Raw genomic sequence first — 19688 nt, forward strand, 5'->3', positions numbered from 1 at the left:
CCCCCTCCTCGCGGAGAGGTGCATTCCCCCGCCCTGAGCTCAGCGGGCCGGGCCGGAACGCGCCGATAAATCAGAGATAACCCAGAGGGGCAGGGCCGGCCCGGCTCTCAGGACGGGGATAAAAGGCCGCCGTTGCCCGAGGACCCAGCGGGTGAGACGTGAACTGGGGCCCAGCGCTGCGGCAGCGGCGGCAACCTCTCTCCGCCCCTCCAACGACATGGACCCCCAGACGACGCTGCCCCGGGCGCTCATGCTCCTTCTGTTTTTGCACCTGTCGCTGCCACGCTGTCGTTCCTACCCGCTAGGTGGCCCCGGCCCGGCCTCGGAACTGCGCGGGATACAGGTGAGCGCTGCCGAACTGCGTAAACCCGGCTCGCCGGGAGGGCACCGACAGCAGCAATTAACGGGTCCCCACCTACCCCCACCCACAGTCCCAAGAGGTCCCCACCCTCCCCTGGGAATTAGTGATAAGAGAGTGAGAAAGCGGCGAGGCTGGGTGCGGGGACCCCCGTCCCCAAGGCGGTCGGTTTGCCTTGGCGCCATCGAGAGAGGCTGGGCCCAGGTGCGGGTTCCTGAGGCTCCGCCTCCCCCACCCATCGCAGGAACTGCTGGGCCGTCTACGAGGCAGGGTCTTGGAGCTGCAGGCCGAGCAGATGGACCTGGACCCCCTTCAGCAGGGCCACGGCCTCGCAGAAGCCTGGGAGACCCGGGCGGCCGCCCCCGCGGGGCTCCTCGGGCCCGGCAACAGCGTCCTCCAGGCCCTGCGGGGAATACGCAGCCCCAGGATGATGCGCGACTCCGGCTGCTTTGGGCGGAGGCTGGACCGGATCGGCTCCCTCAGCGGCCTGGGCTGCAATGGTGAGCACCCACCCCCATTCCCACCGCGTGCCGCCTTTCTGGGTTTGAAGTCTCGGGACCAAACTTTGAGCAAAGGACACCTGGATATCACTCTTCCTTGCCGTCAGTCCTCAGGGTCAAGGAGCGCCTTTCTGGAAATATTAAATTTTGACAACATTCATTACCACGCCTGTGAGTTCCCACCCACCTTCTAACCCCCTCCTGCCTCTCTTACCAAAAGGGGCAGAATCACCTTAGGATGTAACTCGGTCATCCCATGAATTACATCCGTGTAATTCGGTCAATCGCCTTGGCAGCCCCTTCTTGGCGCAGAAAGAGTATGAAACATTTTCCTCCTGGTTTTCCCTGAACTGTCTAGAGCTGCAAGGGCAGAGGGCAGGATCACCAGGGGGACGGCAATCCCCAGTTTACAACGAGGAAAGCAAGGTCCAGGGAGGTAGAGTATTCCAAAGCCTCAGACATCCAGATGGACTGAAGGTGGCACATGGTGAGGGGAAGCTCAGGTCCTGCCTGCCTCCCGCCCAAATGTAATCATCACTCTCTCTCTTCCCCACACAGTGCTGAGGAGGTATTAGGAGAAGGTCCTGGCTGCATCTGATTCTCCCTCAACCCCCTGCTCCCCTTTGAAGCAACTCCTATTTATTTTTACTTATTTATTTATTTATTTGGTTGTTTTATATGAGATGGTTCTTATCTTTGAGCACAAATTTTCCATGATGAAATAAAGTCAATATTATAGCTTTTTCCTTTGAAATTGATTTGTCTCAGTGTTCTAAAAAATAATCCGTCATTGAAGAACAGTCAAACCCTGTGTTTTCTTGAAGATCCCAAAGATGTCCTAATGGTGGGGCAGGGACACGGCTTCAAGGGCTGGTCAAACAGTTGGGGGGGGTGGGGGGTGGTGGCTGCTTTGCTTTAAGGGCTTTTCATGCTCTGAAAGGTCTCTAAATATCTCAAGCACTTGAGACACTTCCCAGAAACTACTTTTCAGAGGCCGGCAGTTTCTCCCTGGGAGTTGAATGGGCCCTGATGTATTCCTGTGACATGAGGGTGTGTGTCAAGGTATCTGCCCCTTGACAGTAGCCTTCCCTTTGCCTGGAATTCTGCCATTAGAGGCCCTCTCCCTGTATTTGTCGTTTCCAGAAGCTCTCAGAGATTGGGGGCGCTTTGTGTGTGTGTGTGTGGTGTGTGTGTGCGTGTGTGTGTGTGTGTGAGAGAGAGAGAAAGAGAGTGAGAGAAAGAGATATGCCAGCTTATTTGCATTCCTGATGGGGGTGAGCCCTCCATCTGCCCCAAACCTCAGGTTCAAGTATTCAATTCCTGATGTCATCCTGGAAAGGCGGCTTCTAAACCCTGAGTTTAATAGCATTTTCATTTCCTGAGCCCATAAGTTTAGAAGTGCCTCAAAGAGGCCCAGCATTTCAGGGTGCCTTCCTTCGGGGCCCCACATCTTCACTTCCTCTCTGCCTTAGAGGGAGAAGACCTTTATTCCAAGGCAGAAAAGGAGACAAGCACTAGAATCCTACTGTGTTGCCTTAATCAGCAGGGAGTCCTGGTAGAGGTCACTGCCCTCTCCTCTCAGGGTCCTCCTTCCCCTGCATCTTGGGTTCCAGGCATCCCAGGTCATGCTGCAGAGCTCTCTCCTGCTTTCAGGCTCCCAGGCTTCAGCTCATGCAGTTTCCTTTGCCTAGAATGCCTTTTACGATCCCAGCTCTGCAGGAGGACAGGACTATTATTATTCCCTCTTTATGGATGAGAAAACTGAGACCCAGAAAAGGGAAGCATCTTACCTGAAAGCATTCAGCTGCTAAGTGCCAACACTGAGGTTTGAGCAGAGATCCCCGTGACTCTCTTATGGCTTTTCTGCTGTTCTCATCTGATGTTTCGAGTGAGAGGGAAAGAGAAGTGGTGGGTCTTCGTGTTCTCATTTTAACCCACTGTGCATTAGACATATCTAATGAGATTCAGATTTTGAAGGTAAGGTTTTAGGACCAACTTATTTTCCAATAAAACTGTGAGCCATCTTTGCCTAATGTTTTTTTTGTTTTGTTTTGTTTTTTTTGTGCTACGCGGGCCTCTCACTGCTGTGAGTTCTCCCTCTGCGGAGCACAGGCTCCAGATGCGCAGGCTCAGTGGCCATGGCTCACGGGCCCAGCTGCTCCGCGGCATGTGGGATCTTCCCGGACCGGGGCACAAACCCGTGTCCCCTGCATCGGCAGGCGGACTCTCAACCACTGCGCCACCAGGGAAGCCCTGCCTAATGTTTTTGACCCAGGACAATAATGAGTAATTAGCACAGTTAACATGTATAAAGGCCTCACTATGTACCAGGCCCAGTTCCATGAACTCATATTAGTCCTTGCAACAACTATGCAGGAAGGACTCTTATTATCCTTCATTTTACAGATGGGGAAATCGAGGCACAGAGAGGTAATGTGACTTTCTCAGGGTCCCGCAGTTAGTAAGTGGCAGAGCCAGGATTCAAGCCCACGCATACTGGTCCAGCAGCCAGGCCCCTAACCACTGCACAACCCAACCTTTCCCAAGCCAGTGAATTAGGCTTGCTGGTGGGTTGGAAGTTCCCCCTCTTAATGTCATCACTCAGTTCCCCATTTGGGGCTGCTGCGTGTTGGCAACTTTCTCCCCCTGCTCAGGTGATGAAGGCAGACCTCCTCCCAGAATGCCCACTCTACAAACCCAGCCAGCACTTCAGAATTCTTCCAGCTAAGTCCAGCTCTTCCATAAGTAGGGCTCAGGCAGTGGAGTCTGTATGTATGATACAGATATATCCTGTTACTTGAACCTTTTCCCCAAGCAAAAGTCCAGGAGAGAGGACCCCAAAACAAACTGTGAAGGAAGCAAATATGTCTTCTGGAGGATGGGGAGTGGGTGGCCTGACGTACCCAATGAAGTGACACCTCATTGAGCTCCCCCTGTGTTTGATGTTTGCGGGCAGTGCTATGGCACATGCATCGTCTATGGGTGCCCTTTAGAACCAGCCTTCCCTCACCTGTGACCCTGGCCCCTTCAAACACATCCCCACGTAGCTATAGCCATGGCCTTAACCTCCCTGACTTTCCTATTATCAACCTCGTCCTCCAAAGAAGCTGCCAGATTATGTGTCTCCATGGACGCTTGTCACTGGAATCTACCCAGAAAGACATGTTGGTGGACACAGGTCCAAGGATGCCTAGCCCACGGCTTCACGGCTGGAAGGAGCTTCGGTAGAGGGTAGACTGGCTTTGCTGGGTCTCCAGTTTTGAGGTTACTGAAGTCAGGACAGTGTTGGGCCTGAACGCTACATCTCATGTCACTGATGCTGCGTTCCCCTCTCCATCCCTCTCGTGGCAGCTTTGACTTTTTTTTTTTTTGGCCACGCCGTGCGCCTTGTGGGACCTGGGACCTTAGTTCCCCAACCAAGGATCGAACCCAGGCCCTCGGCAGTGAGAGCACGGAGTCCTAACCACTGGACGGCCAAGGAATTCCCAGCTTTGACCCTTCTGAGAATGATTTGTGGCAAGAAAGAAAAGTGCATTCTTTCCTCATGCAGAACCAGGTGTAAACAAAGTCATGAACTTGGCCATTCGTCTTTGTTCGTGTTGCAGTTCTCAACCTTCTATCCCTGTCTCTGTAGGATTTTTCATGCAATCAGTGCTTTTCTACTAAGTGGCCCGTTCCTCCCGTGGGGTCAGGAGCCAGGCTCCATACAGCTGCCTGGGCATCCTGGAACATCTCAGCCATGGAACCTTGGCTCCCACCCTTGTGCCCGCAGTGTCTTGTCTCTGGCACTGCCAAGTACAGCCACTGCCCTTGCTGCTTCAGTGCACACGAGCCCTAATTTCATCCAGCAGCACTGCACTTTCCTGCCCGAGGACTTTCTCTGGCAGCCAGAGTCCACTTCCTGCGGGCAGGCAGGAAGTGCTGGGGAATTGACACAGACCAGGAACAACACTTAGTCAACACCTAGGAGAGCCCTCTGTTCACAGGTGGTGTGTATCTTTCACTGGTTACTGGATTTCTCTGCGGGGGGCGGGTTGGGATTAAGCTGCAACTGCCCACGGTGATCCGTGCAGCTAAACTCCTTCTCTCCCTGGTCACTTCCCCACCCTCCTGCCAGTATTTCCTGGGATTATCTCCAAAATAAACTACTTTGCTTGAATACTTGTCTCAGATTCAGGAGAACCCAAACTATGACACTCCCGAATGAGTAAACTTTCTCCCAGGGCTCCACCCTCGATGACTTCAGCCCTTGGAATCTTCCTTGACTCCGTTCTTTGGCTGGACCACCCAGGCAAGTACCATGTCCACTCCTCCTTCCTTCCCTCACCACTCATATTGGCACACCAGCTTCCTAACTGGCCTCCCTGCCCTGGACTCCTCGATCTGGTTCTTCCTGCATCGGGGGAGAGAGCAGAACCTTCATGCCTTAGACAGCGGGTGACTCCCCCTCCCTGTGAGGCCCCTAGGGAGGGCAAGGTGCAGGGGTGGGCCCTCATGTATGTCCTTGGGTGGTATGCTGGAGGGCGTGTTTGTGAATCACGGTCATTGTGGATGTAATTAGTTGAGATGAGGTCATACTTGAGTAGGGTGGGCTCCTATTCCAATATGATTAGTGTCTTTATAAGAAGAAAAGAGAGAAACACAGAGAGGGAAGACGGTCATATGATGACAGAGACAGAGATTGGAGGGATGCATCTACAAGACAAGGAATGCCAAAGATTGCCGGCAGCTACCAGAAGCTGCAAGGGACAAGGAAGGATCCTTCCTCACAGGTTGTGGAGGGAGCCTGGCCCTGCTGACCCCTTGATTTCAGACTCTAGCTTTCAGAACTGTGAGACAATACACTTCTGTTGTTTTAAGATACCCAGTTTATGGTACTTTGTTACAGCAGCCCTAGGGATCTAATGCAGCGCCCTCATCCTTTTCTCTCTTCGTAGACTGTTCAAAGGTGCTGGGTTCCACAGAGCTCTCTGGAGATGTGCAGCATGTCCAACCAGCCGACCAACCAACCACTGACCTGTTTTTGCAAAGCTGTGACCAGCTTGGTAACATATCGCTTTATATTTGCTCTTTCTCTTTCCTTACCTGTGGTGGGCAGCCTCTGAGATGGCCCCCATTGATGCTCATCTCCTGGTATTCACCCCTTGGTAATCCCCTCCCTCTGAGTATGGGCTGGACATTATGGCTTACTTCTAATGAACACAGTACCACGGAAATGATGGGGTACCACATCTAAGATTAGGTTACAGAGAGATGATGGCTTACATAATGTTTCCCTCTCTACCTAAAGGAAGTCAGCGGCATCTCTGTGGAGAAGCCCACGCAGTAAGGAACTGACATCTCCAGCCAACAGTCAGTGTGGACCCGAAGACCTGCCAACAGACACACGAGTGAGCTTGAAAGTCCCCAGCCAAGCCTTGAGATGACCGCAGCCCCGGCCAACATCTTAATTGTAGCCTGTGTGAGCTCTGAACAAGGGGCACCCAGCTAAAGCAGAGCCAGATTCCTGGTCCACAGGAACTATTAGATAATAGATGTATAGTTGCTAAGGTTTGGGGTAATTTGTCACGCAGCAGTTGTTGACTAATACACTATCTCACTTCCCTTTGCTCCTCACTCTTACTTCCCTTGAACTAGAACCCCCATAAAGCTTTAGCAAATCAACTTGTCTTGGGCCTTTTTTCCTGGGGAAGCTGCCCCCAAATTCCAGTCTCAGTGACCTCCATGTTGCACCAGAGAAACAGAACATCGTTTTCAAAGTCCAAAGCAATCATTCCTAAATACGCACCAATGTCCTACCAACTTCTCCCAACTGGGGCTTCTGCTTTAGGCTATTTAGGTCTAACAGACTTGTCCCATGAATGTGATGGGGTTTTCACACCAGTTCTGCCCACATGTGACGTTGCTGGGCCCTCATGGCTCCCCGAGGCAGCCCACAGCATCCCCACGGAGAGTCATGAAACCAAACTCGGCTAGAAACTGGAGTTACCCCATTCTGGATCCTCCCACCCGTCTGCAACCTTTGTTCCATCATATGACTAAGATGACTTCTTTCCAGTGATAAGGAAATAAAGTCTTTTGATTTTTCAGCTACTGGGAGAGGTGGAGGTGGAGGGTGGGCCTGGTCTTCTGTACTTTTTGCTTTTCTTCTCTCTCACTCCCACAGGCTGGCTTCTAAACATCCCATTAAATATTAACTCCTCCACACATACCCCCCGAAGTGGAACAGGGGCACGAAAATGAAGAGAAACTGTACGTCAAGGCATTTTCCATTTCAGGGACAAGTCAAAGGCTTTAAGAGGGCTGGGCGGTAAGTGTATTTGGGGATTATCTGTTTGCCCTGGGCCCTGTTAGTGCAGGGGTGGTGCTGGTCCTATACAAAGTCAGGGCAATAAACCTAAGTATTCTTTTTTTTGCCACCCACCTTCCACAAAAACCCCAAAACAATAGAAGAAACTCAACAAATGACACTCGTGCCCCACTCCAGTTTCACTCTGGAAGACAAAATGTAACTTTAATAAAAGGAGCTGGGAAAATTCTGAAATTCTCCTTCTGGAACCTTGGACGGGATTTCCACTTTTCCTTGGGCCACCAACAGACTTCAGAAGTGGCTCAGGACGCAGGAACCGCATCAGCCCCCAGAGGCCAAGCCGTGGCAGAGGCCACCTGCCACGATGCCCTTCCGGAAGTCTTGCCTGCATCAAAGGTCTGTCTCAAAGGGTATCTCCAGGAGACAGGCTGTGTGACGCACGCAGCACGGAGCATCAGTTCCCCCAGGGTGACTGCTCACTGAATTCTCTTTGCTAATAATAACACTGCCACCCCAGCTATTAAACTGTGAGCACATTCCAGAGACTCTTCAGGATAGAGCGGTTCTTTGCCCCCAGCACTCCTACTCAGAATTGCGCTCATTTCAGATTTCAAGTTGAGTTTGGCCAACCCAAATCTTTTCTCCTTTAGAATAAAACCCCCCCAAACACCTCTCATGACCCCTGGCCACGTAATGCCCGGATTTCCTGCCTTTTCACTGCGTAACAGCCTCTCTCTCTGATCAGCAGTTGGGGGAGGGTCCGGCCAGGACAGAGCTGTCATTCCACCCACATTTCCTGAGCTTCTGCGGGGTAGATTGAAACACGTTAGGTGTGTAAATAGGTCACGGGGCTTGGATGTGGTGCTTTCCTGAGATAGTCCGCATACTTGCAGACTTGCCAAGCACGCAAAGCTCTAGTCCCAGGGCAGGGGGAAGGCGAGGAGGTGCTCAGAGGAAACCTGAGAGGCTGGGATTAGGGTGGTGTTTAATCAGGAACTGAGACTAAAGGGCTTGTTAAGGAACCTTCGTGCAAAGAAGCAGCGGGATCTGGGAAGTGGGTGGAGAGTACAGGCGTTGGCGTCAGACCTGGGGTCCGAGTCCTGGTTCTGCCGAGTGACATTGGGCAAGTGGCAGATGCTCTCAGTCTCAGTTCTGTCCCTCTATGAACGGGGACAATACTACCCCCCTTCTGGGGCTGGTGATGAAAAGGAAAGAATCCGTCTAAAACTCTCAGCACGGTGCCCGGCACATTCCAACCAACCAGGAAGGACAACCATTGTGAGCACCGTGCAATTATACAGCAATTCACACTTCAGGCTACAGTCACATATTAATAGCTCTTATGAGCCTCACAGATGAGGAGAATAAGGCCCCAAAGATGTATGCAGTTTGGCTTCTTTGGGGCTGCAATGCAGGGCTCTCATCCCTTCAAGTGTACTGTTTCCCCCGGATACGTTACATTGAAGAGTGTAGAGCGTTAAGTCCAGTGCTTAGTAAGTGGAGGCCACTCATTACATGTGGACAGGCTCGCTGCCTGGTACTTCTCTTTTGGGGACCAGGAAAATGGCGGCTTCAGTGGCTCATCCCTTGCCTGGCCTTGGAGAAGGACATGGGAGGCATTAAGGGAAATTCCACGGGCCACAGCTGCATCCCACCTCGCTCCAGCAGCCAACTTCTCCACGGGAGCTTTCCCGGCGAGATGTGAGGCATTACAAGCTTCAAACCCAGAGTCTGAGAAGTAGCAAGCTTCTATAAATGAAAATGCTGGTATCCTCTTAGCGCCGATCTCCCCCAGCACCTTAGGGGGAGCCGTGCGGTGAAGGGGGCGAGCTCTGCAGAGGAATGATTGCGTTCCCAAAACTTTTCTTGTGTTTCTATTTGGGAGTGGAGTTCTTGGGACAATTGGTCACATTTGGTTCTGACTTAGTATGCTAAAAAATAACTCCCTCTTCACCTGACCACTGAGAGTGACAGCCAGGTGTCAGGACAGCCCTGTGGAGGGAGAGGTCTGCCCTCGCTGCCGATGAGTCAGGTACGAGGCCAGCTCGAGCATCTGGACTAATTTGTCCTGAGCTGAGCTGCCGGCTGCCTGCCATTTCCTCCCCTCCCGCCCTTATTTGGAGTCCCTGACAGCTGAGCCGCAAACCAACGGGGGAGCTGGGCGCCGGCCAACCGTCACCCTCTGCTTCCCCGCATGGGTCCGGCTGCTGATGAGAAAGAAGCCTGAGGCATCGCTGTGAGATAACCAAGGACTCTTTTTTGCTCTTCTCACACCTTTGAAGTGGGAACCTCTTGAGGCAAATCAACAAGAATGTGGCTCCTGCAGCTGGGGGTCCCGGGCTCGTTGGAGCTGCTCAAGGCGGAGGGGCTGTGACGAGCTGGCTGGACTGATAACTTTAAAAGGGCATCTTCTGCTGGCTCCTCGCTCAGCTGCTTTATCGCTGCAAGTGACAGAATGGGGAGGGTTCCGTCCCTCTTGTGCTCTCAGAGAGCCAAGGGGCTATAAAAAGAGGAGGCGCAGGGCAGCTGGGAGACGGAGACGGAGGAAGGCCACGGGTGGCAAAGCAGAGAGGAGAGAGAAGAGTCAGCAAGCACCAGACCACCCCTTGACCGACGCCAGCATGGGCTCCGCCACCATCGCCGCGAGCTTCCTCCTCTTTCTGGCGTTTCAGCTCCCAGGGCAAACCGGAGCGAACCCCGTGTATGGCTCTGTGTCCAACGCAGACCTGATGGATTTCAAGGTAGGGCCAGGAAAGGGGCACGGTCTGGGATGAGGGGGCTTTGTGACGCTGTGCCAGGCAGTGAGACGTCTCCCTTTCCCTGTTTTCCTTTTGTAAAGAACTTGCTGGACCATTTGGAGGACAAGATGCCTTTAGAAGATGAGGCTATGCCCCAACAAGTACTAAGCGAGCAGAATGAGGAAGCTGGGGTCCCTCTCAGCCCCCTTTCTGAGGTGCCTCCCTGGACCGGGGAGGTCCACCCAGCCCAGAGAGATGGGGGTGCCCTTGGGCGTGGCCCCTGGGAACCCTCCGATAGATCTGCCCTCCTGAACAGCAAGCTGAGGGCGCTGCTCGCTGCCCCTCGGAGCCTGCGGAGGTCCAGCTGCTTCGGGGGCAGGATGGACAGGATTGGAGCCCAGAGCGGACTGGGCTGCAACAGCTTCCGGGTAAGAGGAACTGCGGATGGACATGGGGTGGGCGGGAAGGAAATTGTGGCTTTGTTGAGGTTCAAACCTTGTGAAAGAATACCACCAGGGGACGCCTTCAGCAGGAAAGGGAACAGCACAGAAGCTTACTCCCTTTGAAATTTCTGTCCCAACTGGGTAGGTGCCCCATGAGTCTCAGAACCATGATACCATCCTCAGCTACAGTCTGCTGAGAAAATGCTAAGAGGAAAAGAAGTTACTGCTAGGAGCACCGGGAACTTAATATGTTCACGGGGCCAAGTCACCCGCGTACCGCTGATTGGCAGTTCATGGCCCTCGAGGAACTGTCAGATCCCGAAGGATCGGAATTTACCAGGATTGACTTTTACTAGCTTCTAATGGGCAATTTGTTTACCAGTTCGTGGAACTCAGAGGGTCGTCAAGCTGGAGCGGGGGCTGGTGGGAAGGGAGAACGGTCCTATGAAACTGACTTTCTCCAGTGGAGGCAGGTCACCAAGTCAAACATGTCTCTGCTCTCTTTGTAGTACCGAAGATAACGGCCAGGGAGGAAAAGGCGGGCCAGGCCCCCGGCAGACTTCAAGAGACCCTCACCCCCTGGGATCTCTCATTCAACTTCGTCCCATCTCGTTGCCATCAGGTTGAGTTGTGACGAGTGTCCTATTCAAGCATCAGCCTCCTGTCAACATTTCTCACATTTTATGCTAAATGTAGATAAAGTGGTTTAGTTGTGGCTTCTCCACTTCTCCCACCCATGCGTTAAATTTTAATCACCTGTTACTGACACCGGTTTGAAAATGAATAAACTTCAGCACCACGGACAGAAGCTGGAGGCTTGGTGTGATTTCTTTCATTTCCTGGGGAAGGGAGTTCAGCTTGATAGTCCTTGTCATTTTACCTTTTGTCAAAGAGAATAATGCTCAGTTCTTTTCTTCCTCCTTTTTTTAAAAAATAACAAACTTATTTTGGGGAGCAGTTAGAGGTTTACAGCAAAATTGAACAGGAAGTAGAGATTTCCCACATATCCCTGTCCGTCTCACATGTACATCCTCCTCCATTATCAACATCCCTGCCAGAGTGGGACATTTGTTACCATGGATGAACCTACAATGACACATCTTGATCACTTAACGTCCATAGTTCACATCGAGTTCACTCTTGGTAGTGTACATTCTATGGGTTTGGACAACTTCGGCTTCCTTTCATTTCTCCCTCCGTGAGCATGGTGTGTATGTGTGTGTGTGTGTGTGTAGGGGTCGGGTCTCAAACCACAGCTCTCAACTTGCTCTCACTCATATTGCAGCCTCACCATGGATCCTGAAAAAGCCCCTGGAGACCAAAAGGGCATTTATCTTTATATTCAGATTTGCTCACATTCAGGGCACTTATTTATTGAAAAGAAAACTTACAAACATCTGGGCTTTTCTTCTGGTTACATCGAACATAGCTTGTACTCAATATGACACTTTTTGTACACTTAGTGTTTTTTCGTTACTGTTATTATTATTATTTTTTAGAGGCACATATGTAAAATAAGGGCACTAACTCTTCTCTGACACCTTTTGAGAGGTAGTGCGCCAGCTGAGTGAATTGCACTTTTAATCTGAAGAAGAGTAGGCAGGATATTTGGGTTTAAAAGCTGAGCAAAGTGAAGAAAGAAATGTTTGCTGTGCTGACAAACTTCACGTTTATGTGACTTTTGGGCACTAAATTTAAAAATTAGCCATTGGCTTTCCCAAATTCAGGTCCAAGGTGTTTGGACTTGTAGGTTTTACTAAGGTGGGAGCCACTGGAGAAGTTTTTTTGTATCTGCTTCTGAAAAGGGTGCTGCCCAAAGCAGAAGGTACCAGGCCCTGAGTTCACCTGCAACATGAAGCAGGGCTCTGACCAATTTTCCCAGCCGTTACCCCTGACACCACACTCTCCGAATCAGATTCTGCGACACTCCTCCGACAACCCTCCACCTTCGCTTCCCCACGCCCTTATTCACGCTGTTCCTTCCACCTCGAATGCCCTCTGTCCAGAGCCCTCGAGACCGTTTTGCTCATTTCTCAAGAATCATTGAGAATGCCACTTCTTCCCTGAAGCCTTCCCTGACACCACATGCCCAGGACAAATGAAGCTCCTCACTGGCAGCATTTCATAACTATCGTATAGCTATTATCATAGACCACAATTTGTCTTGGTATGCAACTGCGTCTGTGTCCCTGAACTGCAAGCTCCTGGAGGGTCAATGCCCCTTCAGCAGCCCCTGCAGCACGTGGCACTTTGGGTGCTCTATAAATGTCGGTCAAATTCTCTTGGTCTGTTACAGAAATTTAGAAAAGAGGAAATAAATTAGCAACGTGCTCCTTGTAGAGGGAAGGGGAGGCCAGGAGTGAATTGCTGGTTAGAGAGGGAGGTGAGGAAAGAACAGTAAGGTAACCACTTCTCATAAAGATGTTCCTTACGGGGACTCTGAACGCAGAGGGTGGAGAGCCAAGAACAGAGGACTAACAAGGGCCAGGAGGGTGGAGAGCAAGGAAGAAGGGTCTGTCCAAAGCCGGCTCCTGAGGTCCGGCACTGGGGGAGTGGGAGCTGCTGAGAGGAGGGGAGTGGGGACCTGGGCTCACTGCCAGGGTGTCGCAGTGACACAGCGGGTGCTCGCCAATGGAATTCACTGAACGTGCCAAATACCTTAACGCACAAGAGACGCCCCTGGAACTTAGAGGACCCTCGGGGATGGGTGGACAGGGGTTGGGGTGGGGGTGGGGGGTGGGCGGAAGGGGGGATGGGCGGAGGGACCTGAGCCGACTGAGACCATTTGCCACTGTGGAGTGGCAACGCGAGGCAGGACAACTGGAGACCAAGAACATCACGTTTCCGGCGAAACAAAATGTGAGCAAAGAGCCATGGCAGGTGGCAGCGACGGAAGCTCTGCAAGGGCTAAACGTCCTCAGGCCCAGCACCAGGTCCATTTGTTCTGGTTGGACCTCGGGGAAAGCTGCCTGTGGGGCAGCCTCCTAGACGCAACACCAACAGGAACCGAATGGCTTCTCCACCGACTGCCGCGGGAAGGAAAGGCTGGAAGGACAGGTGGCTTTATAGGAGGAAACGACCTGTAAACCAGGCCCAACAGCATCGATGTGAAGGGGGAACAGGAGACGGGGAACACCCGGTGGTTTCTGCTAAGATCCTCAGGACTAAACTGGTTCTTACACTAAGGCGGTGAGTGGCCCCCTGTGGATGAAGAGTCCTGCTGGGAGAGCTACAGAAAAAGACCTGAGACTATAAACCCCCTCCCCAGCTGTGCAATTTCTACATATTAGAGAGAGGGAGTGAAATGAAAACCAAGTATGTACCACTCTAAAGAGAGTGCACGGTGGAGACAAGAGGATGATGGAGATGAAGACATTTTATTCTGACATGTTACAGTTATAGTGAGAACTTCCACGTTCCAAGAGTTCAAATAAGAATAGAATTTTACAAATTAAAAAAAATACAATTTATATACACAGTAGAATTAGCTAACATTACCACATAAACAAACAGTGCAAACAGAAAGGAAGCTGCTACTGTTGAAGTGACCAAGGTCCACGAACCGTGGGGCAATACTGCACATCAACACTGCAGGCCTGGGAGGGCGCTGCTGGCCTTTCCGGAGGCTTTCCTGCCCCCCCCAGGGCCATGTCAGTGCGTGATTTTGCATCAGAAATGTCATATGGTCAGCTGGGTCAAGTATACAAGTGTCCATTCCTGTCCGGAACTGTTAGTTAAACAAGGTCACAAGCAAATCGTCCCCCAGAGCACAAAGGTCCCCCAGTCGGGTGGGGACTCTTGGCCCCCTCCCCCATCACCTCGGCCAGGGAAACAGGAAACCATCTCTAGCCAACCCCAGCCCCAGCCCCCTGAGGGTTTGTTTATCCAGGTGCCAGGTTCACTGGGAGGTGATCAGGCTGGCAACAGGCGGGATATTGAGATGCAGATTTCTAACTAACAGAAATCAAAGGAGGGAGGCTTACAGTTATTTTGTTACAAGTGGAGCCCCGCTTGTCTCTGGGCTTGTCTGGTAAGGGCAAGATGCCAGGAGAGGACAGGAAATAACGTGCCTTCCCAGAGGGGCTGGGTTTGGGTCCTCCTTGGTGGCCGTCCAGTCCGTTCTGGGGGAGGGAGGCGTTTGCTCTCTGCCGTCTATCTCTGGGCTACACTGAAGGGAACAAAATATCTGGTGACTTAAACACGACATGATGTGCAGGAGGCATAAATCCCGACACCACTCACCCAGGGTGTCCAGGAGGCCAGCAGCCTGCGACCCCGCCCTCTGGAGGTGGGAGATCCTCAAGCAGGACCTCAGTGCTACCAGTTTCAGGAGAGGAAAGGAGAGGGAAGAGGAAAGCAGGTTCCTGGTATGGGCGGTCATGCCACTCGCCTGCCTTGGGCATTGGTTTCCTTCTCAATAAAAGAAATAATGCGGTCAAGTTCCGAATGCTACCTTAAAATACCGGCAGCTGGTTGAACGCAATCACATTTAGAAGGGCTTGCCCTTTGGTCCTTGTGATTTCCCAAACTACTTACTGGGAGTTTCATCTGTGTTTCGTAAGTCAAGCGCACCCAAGGAAGTTGAAAATTTTATAGGTCGAAATAATCTTGGTCAAAGAGATTAAGAAAATGGAGGAACGGAGGAGCCAGAGTCATTGGCAATGATGCTGACGCAGCCCCCCGGCGTAGGTGGAGCTGTTCCCTAGAGTGTGTGGAGCGCAAGACCTGAGCCAGCAAAGCCGGGCGGACACCCACTCCCCAGGCTTAAAGGCGGCAACAGAAGTCGGGAGGCTGAGGGGAGAGAACTGTGTTGCTGAGGCCTGGCACTGACGTCCTCAGGCAAATTCCATGATTAAAAAACAAACAAACAAACAACTAACGTAATGCAAATGAATGCCACCTTGACCCTCAGAGCACATCTGCCACATGGTTGCACGATGGGCCTACGATGTTGCTAAACGTGTAGAGAGAGCACAAGAGGAAAGTAAGCGCAAATGCCTTTGGGTGCCTGTTCAGAGAGGACCAACCAGCCCAAAGGGAAACTAAGTCACTGAAAGAGAGGGAGGCTTCCTCCGCTTGATGTTAAAACCCCGGGGCACGTGCTGGCAGGAGCCACCTCCCTCTCCCCGCTGTTAACCCCTCCTGAAGTTTCCACTGCTGAGCCGCTCGGTAGGCTGCGGACGGCCAGCAGGAGGCCAGTGAGAAGTGCTGCGAAGGACAGACACCCTCTTCCTCGAATAAACATCTGCTGTACTGTCACACTCTGGCTTTTTAAGCCACATCGTGTACCTGTGAGTGGACCTGGCTCAGGATTCACTCCTTTCCATCTTCTGAACAACTGCACCATTGCCCAGAGTCAAGTGAAGCAGCTTTATCTAGGGGTGCCCTGCTTTTAGGGGTGATGCCAAGATCCTCTGGGCTGGGGTTGCTTCACCAGGAAGATGCAGGTAAAACGTAAGGAAAGTTTAGTAATTCCATGGAGAAGAAAAGGACCAGGGTAAAAACGTGGCACTCGGAGACCACGGGTAATTTGGAAAATGGAGAGGAAGCCGAACTGCTGAAACCTAGGGCAGATGTGAATCTAACCCTACTGTCAGAGTTACTGTTCAGGAACTATTAGCGGGATTTGAATGCTTTGTGCTTCTAGGGCCCTAGATTCACAGCACAGCGGCGAGACCAGAGCACCAGCTCACACCCAGAAGCAGAACCTCCCTCAAAATGAACTGCTGAAGATGTCAACTTAAGAGTCCCAGTGAAGGCGGGCCTCCCTGAAACAGGCGTAGTTTCCTCAGGGCCCAATTCCTCAATTTAGTAATTGACTGAATTCTGCAACCGGCATTCCACCCAGTGTTTGCCTCGGTCAAGGTCCCTCCCATGATGGTTTAAGGCAACAGCTGGGTTCCCTAGGAAAGGAGCAAAGAGGTGGTGGGGAAGCTGCTCCGAGCGCCCCCGCCAGTGGGTGAGGCCTGACTTCCCCTTCTGGTCCTGGTGCTAGTGGGGAGGAGGGGCTGGGGCCTGTGCCAGCACTGGATGGGGGCGCGCAGGGGGCAGGAAACGGGAAGACACTGGCTGAGGTCACACAAGTCCAGACCCTGATGGCTTGACACCACCCCCAGGAGCTCTGACGGCAAAGTGTTCGATGATTGCAGGCTTTCCAAGCCAGCGGGCGACTGGGAATCTTCCTGGCCAGCCATGGCGGCGGAGCCCGAGCTGCAGCTCCCGGAGAGGACGGGCTGGCACGTGGCGGCGAGGCCGAGCTGGGCCGTCATAGGGTCTGGTAGTGCTGCCGCAGCCGTGCCTGCAGAAACTCACGTGTCAGGTTGTGCCGTGTGATGACCCCAACGATCTAGGACGAAGCAAAAACAGACCCAAGTCACCTGCAGAGTGAACCCTACTGGGACGAGAACATGAGGGACAGGAGTGGACAGAGCTTGCCCGGCCCATCTCAATAAACGGCAGGGCCAGAATCAGGTCCTGGAAGGACGGGGACAGGCCTGACAACGTGATCAAGACACTCATTTCAAAGGCCACCTAGGGCTTCTCTGGTGGCCCAGTGGTTGAGAGTCCGCCTGCCAATGCAGGGCACACGGGTTCGAGCCCTGGTCTGGGAAGATCCCACATGCCGCGGAGCAGCTGGGCCCATGAGCCATGGCCGCTGAGCCTGCCTATCTGGAGCCTGTGCTCCGCAACGGGAGAGGCCGCGACAGTGAGAGGCCCCGCGCACCACGATAAAGAGTGGCCCTGGCTCGCCGCCACTACAGAAAGCCCTCTCACAGAAACGAAGACCCAACACACCCAAAAATAAATAAATAAATAAATTTATTTTAAAAAAAAGGCCACCTAATTTCTAGATGGGAACGAAATAAAGACACAACTCGCGCATCGCAAGCTGGAGGCCAGTGGGATGAATTCAGCTCCAAACGGTTTTAGTTGGGCCGGCTAGAATCTGAATGTGAATGTCTTTTTAAACAGGGCCCACGCTCTCTAGCTTCTCAGCCACCACACGCAGCCTGCTTGGCGTGCCTGTGCAAGACGCAGAGCCCAGGGAAGGCTTCTGAGCGGCGGTGACCCCTGCTCCAGCTCAGAAATACCATCTTTCAGAGCTACCTGAGTCACTGTGATATTGGGATTTATAATAACACGTATTTGGACTTTGTCCTAGTTTCTGGCACAAAGCTCTTAAAACTCTTGGCATTTCCTAAGTGATGAGTAATAAGGGTGTCTTATTATTCCTAACAAGCCCCTTGCAACCACCCCAGCGTTTATGTTAATGAAGTAACTTTTAGAAAGCCCTTTAAGGATGGAGGCTGGTTTCCCAGGGAACCAAGTGTGTGACTAGAAGATTGGAACTTTCATTCCCACCACCCCCTAGCTGTGGGAGGGGAGGGCTGGAGGTTGAATCCAGCACCAATGGCCAATGATGTAATCAATCATGCCTATGTCATGAAGCCTCTATTAAAATCCCTGAGCTACAGGGTCTGGAGAATGTCCAGGCTGGTGAACACGTAAGGTGCTAGGTGGTACCAGAGAGGATGCAGAGCTGGCCACCCCTTCCCCATCCCACATCCCTTGCCCGGTGTATCTCCTCCATCTGGCCGTTCCGGGGTTACTAAATTATTGTTTATTATAAAAGGATATAAGTAACTGTTTTCCGGAGTTCTGTGAGCAGGGGGTCATGGGAACCTCCTATTTACAGCCAGTCATTCAGGAGCACAGGTGACAACCTGGACTTTCCGTTGATAACTGAAGTGGGGGGGGAGGCGGATGTGATGAACAGTCTTGTGGGGCTGAACCCTCAATCCGAGGGACCCGACGCCGCCCCCAGCAGACAGTGCCAGGGCCGAGGTGAGTTTAGGACGCCCAGCTGGTACCCAGAGAACCAGAGAACTGCTTTGTGTGGGGAACACCCGGCCTCCTCCGCCAAGCCAGTGACAGACGCACAGCAGAGCATGAGAGTCCAGAGTCTTCCCTAAACGGGTATTTTCCACAGCCATCGCGGTGACTCACAGCTGTCACTGAGGTTGGCGTCCCACACCATAAACTGCGTTAGAACTGTCAGCGTGGCTGTGTTTCAAGGAACACGATTTGACTCCCTGCCACTAAATCCGCGTAAGGACACGCCGTGCCGTCGGAGGGCCTGCTGTGACCCTCACTTTGGAGAGGCGTCACTTCCTGGAGGGCAACGAGGTGACACCCACCGAAAGCCTCAAACAGGTGACCGTTAATGGTGAAATTTAACTAGATATTGCACAACAGAGGACAACTGAATGAGAGACTGGACTGCCACGTGACGGAATGCTCCCGAGCTGTCAAAGTATCCCAAGTGAACACTTTCTGCTGTGGAAAGTCATTTCCTATAGATTAACTGAAAAATTAAGGTATTAAACAGGATAAATAGTGTTAACATCTTCACTAAACCTTGACATATAAAACCTCTATGTCTAGACACAGAGGAAAAAAACAAGATATACTTTGAAAAGTTAACATGGCTGCCTCTACAGAGATCAGGGTTTGGCATTTCTTTTTCCTGCCTATCTATATTTTCATATTTTCCTACAAACACCAATGTTTGTGGAATAAGAAAAACAATGGAGTTCTAAGAAAGAGAAAACAATGGGAAAATCTGTAGCAATAATTACTAGGTATTTTACTTTTCAAAACTCTCCAAGTATTTTGTCTGAAACTCCCTCATTTACTGCTACAAATTCCCATAACAGGGGGGGAACTGACCCCCTCCTCAAGGAGGCGCCATCAGGTCAAGGGTGAAGAGGAAGGTTTCAGGACAGACAAGGCCCTAAGCGCTTCTGGGCCTCAGAGGGAAGACCGGTGAGACGCTGGCGACATCTGCCGGCCACACAGGAGACGGCGTAGAAGAAACACCCCGGAGGCAAAGGGGAAGGTTCCCGAAGCTACCGCAGTCTCCCCCTCCACCCCTGGGCCCCTCACCCCCGGTGGGGAGCCACAGAGCAGGTCGGGTCTGAGAAGCCTCCCTGCGGGATTCTGCTGCTCCTTCCTGGGTGAGAGGCCCCGCCTCCCCGGCAGCACTGCCCTTAGAGGGTCCCTTCCAGAAGATGCGGCCACAGGCACATGCGCCCTTACGCGCCCTTACGCTCACCTCTCCCACCGCATTCACCACGGGCAAGTGCCGCAGGCCCATCGTTCTGAACAGGTTGAAAACTTGGGAGACGTGGGTGTTGGGGGAAACAGTGAAGGGCGCGGGGTTCATGTACGGGGTGACGTCCTGCAGAGGAGACAACACAGGGGACCTGTAGCCTGTCCTGCCCGGCCAGGATCAGATGCCAACCGTGCAGACGAGCAGCGGTCCACGCAGGACAGGCC

The 19688-nt window shown here is 52.3% G+C and overlaps 3 protein-coding genes across 3 annotated transcripts in view; 2 read left to right on the forward strand and 1 right to left on the reverse strand.

Annotated features, from left to right (window-relative positions):
• Positions 1 to 217: 217 nt before the first annotated feature.
• NPPB (natriuretic peptide B) lies at positions 218 to 8873 on the forward strand (the record flags this gene model as incomplete). The annotated part of the gene is made up of 3 exons (XM_082860197.1): positions 218 to 343; positions 603 to 858; positions 8728 to 8873. 3 exons carry the CDS (start codon positions 218 to 220, stop codon positions 8871 to 8873), a joined length of 528 nt encoding a protein of 175 aa, XP_082716323.1.
• A 916-nt stretch (positions 8874 to 9789) lies between these two features.
• Positions 9790 to 10557, forward strand: NPPA (natriuretic peptide A; the record flags this gene model as incomplete). Its single annotated transcript, XM_082860209.1, has 3 exons — positions 9790 to 9909; positions 10008 to 10334; positions 10495 to 10557. 3 exons carry the CDS (start codon positions 9790 to 9792, stop codon positions 10555 to 10557), a joined length of 510 nt encoding a protein of 169 aa, XP_082716335.1.
• A 3621-nt stretch (positions 10558 to 14178) lies between these two features.
• CLCN6 (chloride voltage-gated channel 6) overlaps positions 14179 to 19688 on the reverse strand; it is a 28012-nt gene continuing 22502 nt past the window's right edge. Inside the window, exons 22-23 of the mRNA XM_082834009.1 lie at positions 19465 to 19590; positions 14179 to 16695 (exon numbers count right to left, since the gene is read on the reverse strand). Of these exons, the coding sequence (XP_082690135.1) occupies positions 16615 to 16695; positions 19465 to 19590 (207 nt within the window). The 3' untranslated portion in view covers positions 14179 to 16614. The remainder of the gene's footprint in view (positions 16696 to 19464; positions 19591 to 19688) is intronic.

This window comes from Leucopleurus acutus, assembly GCF_964270905.1.
Source record: "Leucopleurus acutus genome assembly, chromosome: 2".
In the NCBI taxonomy this organism is placed as follows: domain Eukaryota; kingdom Metazoa; phylum Chordata; class Mammalia; order Artiodactyla; family Delphinidae; genus Leucopleurus; species Leucopleurus acutus.